This window comes from Bubalus bubalis, chromosome 8 (assembly GCF_019923935.1).
Source record: "Bubalus bubalis isolate 160015118507 breed Murrah chromosome 8, NDDB_SH_1, whole genome shotgun sequence".
Classification (NCBI taxonomy): domain Eukaryota; kingdom Metazoa; phylum Chordata; class Mammalia; order Artiodactyla; family Bovidae; genus Bubalus; species Bubalus bubalis.
Window position 1 is genome coordinate 30,092,471 of NC_059164.1, and position 12,550 is coordinate 30,105,020.

At 39.7% G+C, this 12,550-nt stretch overlaps 1 protein-coding gene across 3 annotated transcripts in view; it reads left to right on the top strand.

Moving 5' to 3' along the window:
- DNAH11 (dynein axonemal heavy chain 11) overlaps positions 1 to 12,550 on the top strand; it is a 375,791-nt gene that overhangs the window by 164,500 nt on the left and 198,741 nt on the right. For all 3 annotated transcript variants that reach the window (XM_044946526.2, XM_044946527.2, XR_006552702.2), the window contains exons 40-42: positions 73 to 205; positions 2,728 to 2,855; positions 3,319 to 3,467. In XM_044946526.2, coding sequence (XP_044802461.2) covers positions 73 to 205; positions 2,728 to 2,855; positions 3,319 to 3,467 — 410 coding nt within the window. The remainder of the gene's footprint in view (positions 1 to 72; positions 206 to 2,727; positions 2,856 to 3,318; positions 3,468 to 12,550) is intronic.

Here is a 12,550-nt window from a genome sequence, read left to right on the forward strand (position 1 = left end):
CAGAAATCTTGTGCTTTTCATTTGGCTTACATTAGTATTAGTTTTCTTAGCTTTTTTCCTTTTCTCCCCTAGATTTTGAGAACATTAAACCGAACATATGTTAACATGAAACAGAAACCCATTTGGAATGACTTAAACCCCAAAGCTGTGACAACAGATGAACTCTTCGGTTTCATACACCATGCTACCCGAGAATGGAAAGACGGCAAGTAGTATTTCCCCTTTTGAAGTGCTAAAAAATTCTTTTTTTTTTAAATCCAGAGAATCATTTCTTAGTTCAAGCCAATTTTAATCATGGCTGTAGATTTAATGTTTATGGGTTGGCGTTATTGGAAATAGAGCAGCTCACAACAGCATTTATAACCTATAAATTAAACCCAGATTTGAATAAGTGGTTGATTAGCATTCAGCAGGTTCATGCACAAAGCTGTGTATTTTATCCCCCATTATTTATGTCTGCGCTCCCTGTAAACCGGAAAAGTCAACACAAATACTTCAAGAAATATTTATGCAGTACCTGATGCAAGACACTAAGTTCCAAAGTCCTTGGAACATGTTTCTTGTCCTGAAACCATTTTTGCAGACGAGCAGATTCCTTTTTTTGTTAAGATAAGTTCTTACATTCTCATTTCCATAAGTGCACTAACCTTGTCATCATCCTTGAGTTCTTTCCCACCATACATTCAACCTCACAGCAAATTCTATAGGCTTTACCTTTAACGTATGTGTTGTATTCCAGTACTTCTCACCTTCTCTGCAGCTTCCACATGAGTCCAGACCACCAACAGTGGGTCACACCTCATGGGTCTCCAAAATGCTCATTTTCCATGCAGTAGACAGAGGCTCTTCAAAATGTTACTTCTCTGCTTGAAGTTTCCAGTGTGTTTCATCAGCATTAGGATCCAGCCTTTATCCAAAGCCTACAGGGTTCTATGTGATGGAGTCCCCCTTCCCCATCTGACCTCATTTCTTGTTCTTTGCCTTTTACTTGCACATATGCTCAGGCCTCCTTGCTCTTGCCCCAAATTGCCAAGCATCTTCCCATCATGGGCCTTTACACTTGCTGTCCCCCACTGTCTGCAGCAGTGGAGATGCTGCCATGGCTTGCTCCCTTACATTACTGGAATGTCGGGTCACATATCTCATCAAAGAAGACCTTCCTGATGACCCTATCAAAGAAGCCGACTTCATCATTATCCTTCCTAATATGTACACACTGCTTCCTTAATTGTGGGACAATCAAAATGTACTCTCTTAAGCTTTCTAGCTTTTTTTAAAGACTGTGGCAGGAAGGGAATAATAATTTGTTTATTCTGAAAATATCTGGAAGCCTTTCAAATCATTGTCCATTAGAAGCATTGCTGACATTTTTGTGAATTATAATGGCAAGTTCTGTTTTGACTGTCACTCTTCTTTGCACGAGATACTTCACAGGAAACAAAACCTTCTACATACGTGCCTCAGTACAGTTTTTTTTTTTTCACTGTAGTATTATATACTTGAGTTTTGAACACTCAGCAGCTATTAAATATGCCATGTAACATAGCAAGAAAGACTGTGAATTTAAAATGTTTTATCTTTACATCTTGTGAGATAGTAAAGTCTTTCAATGCCAGTGAATGAATTTCTCAAAGAAATGTATCACACTTCTGAATAGTTTATAATGATCTCTCTTGAATAATGTTATAGAAAAACTGATAAAGGTGGAATAAGCTAATATTTGGCCCAATATAGATACTGAATATATGTGCATGAAAGAAAAAGGATACTGTTTTCACTTGTATAACATCTGAGTTTCATGTACATCACCTGCTGTCAGTCAGCCAGTTCAGTCACTCAATCATGTCCGACTCTTTGCAACCCCGTGAACTGCAGCACGCCAGGCCTCCCTGTCCATCACCAACTCCCGGAGTCTACCCAAATCCATGTCCATCCAGTCGGTGATGCCATCCAACCATCTCATCCTCTGTCGTCCCCTTCTCCTCCTGCCCTCAATCTTTCCCAGCATCAGGGTATTTTCAAATGAGTCAACTCTTCGCATCAGGTGGCCAAAGTATTGGAGTTCAGCTTCAGCATCAGTCCTTCCAATGAACACTCAGGACTGATCTCCATTAGCATAGACTGGTTGGATCTCCTTGCAGTCCAAAGGACTCTCAAGAGTCTTCTCCAACACCACAGTTCAAAATCATCAGTTCTTTGGTGCTCAGCTTTCTTTATAGTCCAACTCTCACATCCATACATGACCACAGGAAAAACCATAGCCTTGACTAGACGGACCTTTGTTGGCAAAGTAATGTCTCAGCTTTTGAATATGCTATCTAGGTTGGTCATAACTTTCCTTCCAAGGAGTAAGTGTCTTTTAATATCATGGCTGCAGTCACCATCTGCAGTGATTTTGGAGCCCAAAAAATAAAGTCAGCCACTGTTTCCACGGTTTCCCCATCTATTTGCCATCTCCACAAATGTTCTTCAAGGAAGGCACTTTATTTGATCTTTGGGGTTGCTTAGTGTGAGATGTTAAGCAACCTTCTCATGGAAGTGAAACTTGCCTAGTGATCTCGAGAGCCCAGGTATGGCTCAAAAAACATTGCTGTTTGCCCATCTGAATAAGGTGCAAACTTACTTACTGAATAAAAGAACTTCCAATACAGTTAACACAAATTTATTTTAGAAATGAACAGCAGTCTACCCCATTGTACATTAGGATTGTTTACTCTCAACTTACAGGTCTGTTTTCATCCATTCTGCGAGAACAAGCAAATCTTAGGCATGATGGACCAAAATGGATAGTCCTGGATGGTGATATCGATCCCATGTGGATTGAATCACTAAACACTGTCATGGATGATAACAAGGTGAACTGAAATACTGTTTATCATAAAATGCAGGTCTGAGATCTTTATACTTGCATGAGTTTCAATAGGACAATTTAAAATTGTGATATTTCAGATTCTAAATAAAGTTTATTTTTTATGGTATTCAGGCCTTTTCATGTTAAAACTGTTAAAACGAAAGTCTTAAATTTAGATAATTACCATAGTTGTTTAAAAGTTGGCACGAGTAAGTGCACATTGATGAGTTTGTTCCTCAGGGGTCAGTGAGCTCCCCTGGGGATGAACTGATATCTTTATTCAGACTGCATTTCTAACTCGGGCAGTGATCATTTCTAACTTGGGCACTGAGCTCATATGTAGCCTTTGGCACTTCTCCTGGGGGCAGGGGCAGGGGGGCAGTACTTCTTGCTGTTATGAAAAGTTAGCAGCCTTGCCTTTGCTCCCTAATGAAATGGCCACTTTTGTGCTGTGCTGCTCTGCCCAGGTGCTGACATTGGCCAGCAATGAGCGCATAGCTCTGACTCCCTCTATGAAGCTGCTCTTTGAGATTCATCACTTGAGGACTGCAACCCCAGCTACTGTTTCCAGAGCTGGTATTCTATATGTGAACCCACAAGATTTAGGCTGGAATCCGTGAGTATGGCTTTTTTTTTTTTTAATTGTGGTAAAATATACATAATGTCAAATTTACCATTTTAACCATTTTAAATATAGAGTTCAAAGGCATTGAGTACATTCACATTGTAGTACAACCATCAGTCTCCAGAACCTTTTTCATCTTCCCAAAATGAAACCCCATAGTCACTAAACAGTACCCCTCCCAGCATCCCCAGCTCCTTTCTACTATCTGTCTCTATGAATTTGAATATTCTAGGTACTTCTTACAAATTGAATCCTAATAGTAATTTTTGTGATGGGCTTATTTCACTTAGTAAAATGTCTTCAAAGTTTGTTCGTGTTACAGCAGGTGCCAGACTTTCCTTTCTTTTTAAGGCTGAATGGAATATATACCCAATAGAATATATATATATATATATATATATATATATATATATATCTCATACTGTTTATCCATTCATCCTTCTGTAGACACTAGGGCTGCTTCAGCCTTTTGACTGTTGCAAATAATGCTTCTATGAACATGGGCATAATCTCTTTGAGTCCCAGCTTTCAATTGTTTTTGTTATATACCCACACAAGCAGAATGGCTAGAGATCATACAGCAAGTCTATTTCAGATTTTTTGAGGTACCACTATGCTATCTTCCACTATGGCTGCACCATTTTACATTCCCATCAATAGTGCACCAGAGTTTCACTTTCTGCATGACCCCACCACCACTTGTGGTTTTCTCTATATTTTATAATAGAAACATCCTAATAGGTGTGAAGTGGAATTGCATTCCAATTTTGACTTACATTTCTATTATGATTAATCATGTTGAACATCTTTTCATGCGTTCATTGGCCATTTGTATATTTTCTGTGGAGATGTGACTATTTCAGCCCTTTGCCTGTTTTTTAATCTAACTATTGTGGTTTTTTGTTGTTTTGTGAACTTTTTATTAATCTTCATAGAATCATTCAACTTCAGCTTCTTTGGCATTAGTGTTTGGGGCATAGAGTTGAATTACTGTGATATGGCTCATAGTTTCATTGAGTTAGACAAGGCTGTGGTCCGTGTGATCAGTTTGGTTGGTTTTCTGTGATTGTGGTTTTCTGTTTGCCCTCTGATGAATAAGGATAAAAGGCTTATGGAAGCTTCCTGATGGAAGAAACTGACTGTGGGGGAAACTGGGTCTTGTTCTGATGGGCAGGGCCATGCTCAGTTCAGTTCACTGCAGTCACTCAGTCGTGTCCAACTGTTTGCAACCCCATGGACTGCAGCATGCCAGGCCTCCCTGTCCATCACCAACTCCCGGAGTTTACTCAAACTCATGTCCATTGAGTCGGTGATACCATTCAACCACCTCATCCTCTGTCGTCCCCTTCTCCTCCCACCTTCAATATTTCCCAGCATCAGGGTCTTCAGATGAGTCAGTTCTTCGCATCAGTTGGCCAAAATATTGGAGTTTCAGCTTCAACATCAGTTCTTCCAGTGAACACCCAGACTGATCTCCTTTAGGATGGACTGGTTGGATCTCCTTGCAGTCCAAGGGACTCTCAAGAGTCTTCTCCAACACCGCAGTTCAAAAGCATCAATTCTTCAGCACTCAGCTTTCTTTATAGTCCGACTCTCACATCCATACATGACTACTGCAAAAACCATAGCCTTGACTAGATTGACTTTTGTTGGCAAAGTAAGTCTCTGCTTTTTAATATGCTGTCTAGGTTGGTCATAACTTTCCTTCCAAGGAGTAAGTGTCTTTTAATTTCATGGCAGTAGACACCATCTGCAGTGATTTTGAAGCCCCCCCAAAAAATAAAGTCAGCCACTGTTTCTACTGTTTTCCCATCTATTTGCCATGAAGTGATGGGACTGAATGTCATGATCTTACTTTTCTGAATGTTGAGCTTTAAGCCAGCTTTTTCACTCTCCTCTTTCACTTTCATCAAGAGGCTCTTTAGTTCTTCTTTACTTTCTGCCATAAGGATGGTGTCATCTGCATATCTCAGGTTATTGATATTTCTCCCAGCAGTCTTGATTCCAGCTTGTGCTTCTTCCAGCCCAGTGTTTCTCATGATGTACTCTGCATATAAGTTAAATAAACAGGGTGACAATATACAGCCTTGATGTACTCCTTTTCCTATGGGGAACGAGTCTGTTGTTCCATGTCCAGTTCTAACTGTTGTTCCTGACCTGCATACAGATTTCTCAGGAGGCAGATCAGGTCGTCTGATATTTCCATCTTTTGAAGACTTTTCCACAGTTTGTGGTGATCCACACAGTCAAAGGCTTTGGCATAGTAAATAAAGCAGAAATAGATGTTTTTCTGGAACTCTCTTGCTTTTTTGATCCAGCGGATGTTGGCAATTTGAACTCTGGTTCCTCTGCTTTTTCTAAATCCAGCTTGAACATCTGGAAGTTCACAGTTCACATATTGTTGAAGCCTGGCTTGGAGAATTTTGAGCATTTCTTTACTAGTGTGTGAGATGAGTACAATTGTGCAGTAGTTGGAGCATTCTTTGGCATTGTCTTTCTTTGGAATGGGAATGAATACTGACCTTTTCCAGTCCTGTGGCCACTGCTGCATTTTCCAAATTTGCTGGCATATCAAGTGCAGCACTTTCACACAGCATCAGCTTTTAGGATTTGAAATAGCTCTGCTGGAATTCCATCACCTCTACTAGCTTTGTTTGTAGCGATGCTTCCTAAGGCCCACTTGACTTCACATTCCAGGATGTCTGGCTCTAGATGAGTGATCACACCATCGTGATTATCTGGGTCTTAATAATCTTTTTGTATAGTTTGTCTGTGTATTCTTCCTGCCTCTTCTTAATATCTTCTGCTTCTGTTAGGTCCATACCATTTTTGTCCTTTACTGAGCCCATCTTTGCATGAAATAATCCCTTGGTATCTCTAATTTTCTTGAAGAGATCTCTAGTCTTTCTCATTCTATTGTTTTCCTCTATTTCTTTGCATTGATCACTGAGGAAGACTTTCTTATCTCTCCTTGCTATTCTTCAGAACTCTGCATTCAAATGAGTATAGCTTTCCTTTTCTGCTTTGCTTTTCACTTCTCTTCTTTTCTCAGCTATTTGTAAGGCCTCCTCAGACAGCCATTTTGCTTTTTTGCATTTCTTTTTCTTGGGGATGGTCTTGATCCCTGTCTCCTGTACAGTGTCATGAACCTCCATCCATAGTTCATCAGGCACTCTATCAGATCTAGTTCCTTAAATTTTTTTCTCACTTCCACTGTATAATTGTAAGGAATTTGATTTAGGTCATACTTGAATGATCTAGTGGTTTCCCCTACTTTCTTCAGTTTAAGTCTGAATTTGGCAATAAGGAGTTCATGATCTGAGCCACAGTCAGTTCCCATTCTTGTTTTTGTGACTGTATTGAGCTTCTCCATCTTTGGCTACAAAGAATATAATCAGTCTGGTTTCAGTGTTGATCATCTGGTGATGTCCATGTGTAGAGTCTTCTCTTGTGTTATTGGAAGAGGGTGTTTGGGCCATGCTCAGTAAATCTTTAATCCAATTTTCTGTTGATGGGCGGGGCTGTGTTCCCTCTGTGTTGTTTGGCCTGAGGCCGAACTGTTAACCCACACCTCCACCAGAGACTCCTGAACACTCACAGGCAAGTCTGACTCAGTCTGTTGTGGGGACAGTGGTCCTTTCTCCTGGCTCCTGGTGCATACAAGGTTTTATTTCTAGCCTCCAAGCGTTGTTTCCCTAGTCCTGTGGAAGTTCTGTGATCCAATCCCACTGGCCTCCAAAGTCAAATTCCCTGGGGATTCTCTGTACCGTTTGCTGAATCCCCAGGTTGGGAAATCTGTTGTTGGTCCAAGAACTTTCTTAACAGTGCGAGAATTTCTTTGGTATAATTGCTCTGCAGTTTGTGGGTCGTCTGCTCAGCAGCTGTATGGAAAAGACCCTGATACTGGGAAAGATTGAGGGTAGGAGGAGAAGGGGACGACAGAGGATGAGATGGTTGGATGGCATCACTGACTCAATGGACATGAGTTTGAGCAAGCTTCGGGAGTTGGTGATGGACAGGGAAGCTCAGCGTGCTGCAGTCCATGGGGTCACAAAGCGTCAGACATGACTGAGCAACTGAACTGAACTATTAATCTTAGATGTCAAAAAGCTAAAATTGTATTTGACTATTTGAAGAAAATATTAGTGATTAAATTTAGTGCTAATTAATTAGGCTAATCTAAAATAAATTAGCACCTTTATGCAGTTGTCATTTTTAGTTGGACATTGCCTTGTTCATGGCTTGCACATGTAAATACATACATTTGTTGACTAAGTGAATAAATAATAAAAGCTCACGTGGAGCACTTAGGTGTCAGTATATCATTTAGTGAGCATATGTGTGTGTGTATATATATTTATATAATATGCATATGTGAACAAAGCGGTGATACTTTGATTTAGAACAAGTTTATTGTGCCCACTTGCTTACTTTTCAGATGCTTACACTTTCCATCATTTATTCTGGTGGTCCCTTGTCACCTTCTCTCATATTCCCACTCTGTGCTGTGGAAACATCTGTGCTCTGCACGTGAACAGTGCTGGTGACGACGGTATGCTTCTTGTGTCGGTTATCTTCTCCTTACCCCTCCACCCTGCTCTGTGCACCCAGTGGCTGTCCTGTGTGGACCACATCAGTATGTTCCTTGCCCTCTGGCTTCTGGTTGGTTTGGCCAATGGGGAGCGCTGACAGGAAATGAGGGGGAGAAAGGAGAGTGAGATCTCTTCATTCCTCCTGCTTCCTCCCCATAGGACTACGACAGGATGACTGTCCTTCATCAGCGTGCGTGCATGTTTAGTCGTGTCCGACTCTTTGCAGCCCTGTAGACTGTAGCCCACCAGGCCCCTCTGTCCATGGGATCCTCCAGGCAAGAATATTAGAGTGGGTTGCCATGCCTTCCTGCAGGGGATCTTCCCAACCCAGGGATGGAACCAGTGTCTCCTGCATCTCCTGCTTTGCAGGCAGATTCTTTACCCACTGAGCCACCTGAGAAGGTCCTCTTAAATCTCTCCATGAGATTCTTTACTTCCAGGTTCTGGTAGCCCTTTTCCTTTCCCAATAGTCCTTTTATTGATCCTTCTCTGTTATCCTGATTCAAGGATGACTTCTGTTCCCTGCCAGACTCCTGACTCATGCACTTCTCCAGGCTACTTTTCTGTGTCCTGATTTGTCTACTGAAAGTCTCATCCTCTAACTCAACAGTCAAGTAGAGCCATACTCAGGTTTCTGTGAAGCTAGGGGAAGGACTGATTTTTAAAGTCTAAGATGGCGAGTTCTTCTTGGACTAACAGCTGCTTTCTCCATCTAGGATTTTGACTGGCTCCTAGGCCATTTCTGTTAACTGGGGGCTAGATGAAGGAGAATCTCCAGTGTCCCTTGACCTTCCTATGCAGAGAGCAGAGGCGGTCCTGGTACCCCATTTCATTCATAAGACCCCTCACCCCCACTGGTGTGGTCTGATTTCAGTAGTAAATCTCACGGTTCCCAAGGTCTCTGTAATTGTCTCAGTAACATATGGAGTTTGTGCTAACAGAGGCTGTCTAAATCCCCAGTTAAAGAAGGACTTTCATTTAGTATGTCAGAGATCATAGGATGGCAGAAGAGTCACCCGATTTGCATTCTTGAGAAAGTTAAACCCCTCTTTACCATTAGATTTTGTTTTTATGGAGGTTTGGTTCTAATTAAGATCAATGGGTAGATTTTCATCTTCCTTTGTGTGACTAAAGGGTCTATCCAGGTCATTATCCGTAATAGTGGGCATCCTCTGTACAGGATATTTTTACATTTTTACCTCCTACTGCCAGAAAGTTTCAGTGTACTATGAAAAAGTGACTATTTCAATTGGGAGGGGTATTTTTTTACACCGTATTATCAGATACTTTATTACCTTACTTTAATGTCATAATATTAAAAATATGATATCTTTACATGTATTGACTCATTTAATCCATAATTATCTCTGAGATCAAAATAATCATTAATGTAATTTCCAAAACCAATATCTAAGGTCTCAGTTTCCCCCAACTCTTTAATTTGAAAGTGTTAAAAAATATTAAAAAAGTTAAAAAGGTGGTAGGTAGTACATTGTATAACCATGCAGTCTTCTCCTACAGTTATCAATTTTTACAATTTTACCCAATTTACTTTCTCTTTGGCTGTACATACACTCCCTCTCAAAGGCAGAGACAGACATAAATTGTCTACTTTTATTTTTGCTGAATTATCTGAAAGTGAGTTGGAGACATTGACAGTTCCTCCCTAAGAACTAGAGTGGGTCCTACATGAACATAATTCCAATAAACATACCTAAGAAATTTATCTTTGTTATAATATTATCAAAACAGTGACTTTTCAAAATTTCCCAGCTTCTCTGGGAATTTCCTCTGTAGCTTTTTCTTTTTTTTTTTAAATCCAACATCAAAACAAGGACCATGCATTGCACTTACTTATCTCTCTCTTCTCCTTTAATCTAGAATATGTATCCACCTTTTCCTTTCCTAATGTTTAGAGTTTTGAAGAGAAGAAGCCAGATATTTCAAAGACTGATAGTTGCAAAGTGGTTGCAATGTGGGTCCACCTTTCTGTCTCTGTGTATTAAGTGACATTTTTTTAGTAAAAAAGAAACTATTTCTATTTTTCCTTTCTACTCTTTTTCCTCACTTCCTCTCTCTTTTTTCTCTTCCCCCTTCCTTTTTCTTTTTGGGGAGTGTCATTTTCTATTCATGGGTTCTTGTTTATCTTAGTCCAGTGGATTATGAATCATTGCCAACAGTATTCTTTTGCATGCTCAAGTTGTCCTAAATTTTGCCAGCAGGAACGCCTTCCATGTTCTTTTATATTTGCTTTCTAGCTGAGCCAGATGCTTCTGGCTCATCTCAGACTTTCCTTCCCCTACACTCCATTCAGCCATTTCTCCAAGGAGCCAGGAGTTGTCTAAGGAGTAGTATTTAGAATCCAAGATACGATGCTAGAGTGCTCATTGCCACTGGTATGTCATTGCTTCTAGAACCTTTAGTGTCCAGAGTTAGGAAATATATTTTCTTAATTCATATGTGGAAACTGATATTTTGGATAGAGGAGATTATGAAATACTATGTTCCAACTGAGGAATAAATAGATTGCTCTTATTACTTAACCTGCTAAGAACATTTTTTGTTAAAATTCACTGAGCTATTTAAATGCATAATTTTATGTCCACATTTTACAGATAAGTCAAACAAAACCCTTAAAATCATATCAGTAAGTGACTAGCTGAATCAAATACTATTTTAATTCTGAGTTCTAAGTAAGTTTACTGAAAGACTCCTACATCTGTTGAGATCTTGAGAGAAATTAGAAGTAAATTTCTAAAAATTATCATCAGTGAGAATTTTTCCTAGTAGAGAGGAATAAAATGCACAGAAAAACAGAGAATAATTAAATTCATTTATAATTATTTAAAGTGAGCATAACTGAAAATGGGATCTACCAAACTGTGTATTGCATAGCTTGTACACAATGATAGGAAAAGGCAGGACTATTTCTGAAATTTTGTCTGATGCCTGGAAGATAACTTTTGGGAGCCACAACTTCAGATCATACTTTTCCCTCTGTTACTTTAGTTGAAATTGTTTCTTTTAAAAACTTGATTTTTTTGAAGTATGGTTGATTTATAGTGTTGTTAGTTTCAGGTGTACAGTAAAGTGATTCAGTCACACACACACATATATATAATAGTTTGCATCTGCCAACCCCAAACATTCCTCCCGCCCTCTTTCCCCCTTGGCAGCCAGTCCATTCTCTGTGTCTGTGAGTCTGTTTCTATTTCATAGATAAGTTCACTTATGTCCTATTTTAGATTCCACATGTAAGTGGTATCATATATTTGTCTTTATCTTTCTGATTTACTTCACTTAGTATAATAACCTCTAAGGTCCATCCATGTTGCCTCAAACGGCATCCTTTCTTTTTCTTTTTAACAGTTAAGTACTGTTCATTGTGTGTGTGTGTGTGTGTGTGTGTGTGTGTGTGTGTGTATTCACACACTGCATCTTCTTTATCCATTCATCTGTGGATGATCTTTTAGCTTGTTTCCATTTCTTATCTATTGTGAATCGTGCTGTTATAAACATAGGGGTGCATGTATTTTTTTTCAAAATTTAGTTTTTTCCTGACATATGCCCAGGAGTGGGATTGATGGATCATATGCCAATTCTATTTTTTGTTTTTTTTGAGGAACCTCCATATTATTTTCCATAGTGGTTGAACCCATTTGCATTCCCACCAATAATGTAGAAAGATTCCCTTTTCTCCATATCCTTGCCAGCATTTGCTATTTGTAGACTTTTTAATGATGGCCATTCTGAGTGGTGTGAGGTGGTACCTCATTGTACTTCTGATTTGCATTTCTCTAATAATTTAGTTGAAAATATTCTACCTTTGTCTCACTCATTCACTCACCCATATTGGATGAGCTTATTGTCTTCTATCCCTACAATCCCATCCTTTCATCTTTGGATTCTGTACTTGTAAACATACAGATTCAGAAGTCATCAATGTACACTGCTGATCTGTAGGTCCTTTTCAGCTTCTGCTGTTTTCTAGGCCCCCATGGATGATAGAAAACCAAAATCTTGCCACGAGGGGCAAACTATAGAGAGCTCTGAATTCCTATTGTGCTGTAGGATGGGATCCCAATGCCAGACTTAGAGTAATAAATAAATAATATCTTCAGAAGCCTGAAAACTTTGGCTGCCTTTATAGTTTCTCAGCTACAGGGCTGTAGACTTCTGCGATGTTCCTATAGGAGTGATGTACCTATGAGACTTCTGGAGAAGGAGGAGGCGCAGCACAGGTGCCTATATGGAACAGATTTGCAGGCGCCACGAGCCAAAGATTCTCTGTTAGTGACCTAGACATTAGCGTTAAGGTGATGCATTAAGGCATCTGTTGCATTAAGGTAGCTATTTCCTGAGGCAGGGGCAGTGACGTGGGTGAACTCATATGTAGGTAAGGAATAAATATATGATGTTTTTACTTGTATGTTGTGTGGTAGCAGTGTGTTTCATTTGGCCATATTCAAATCTACAGCATCT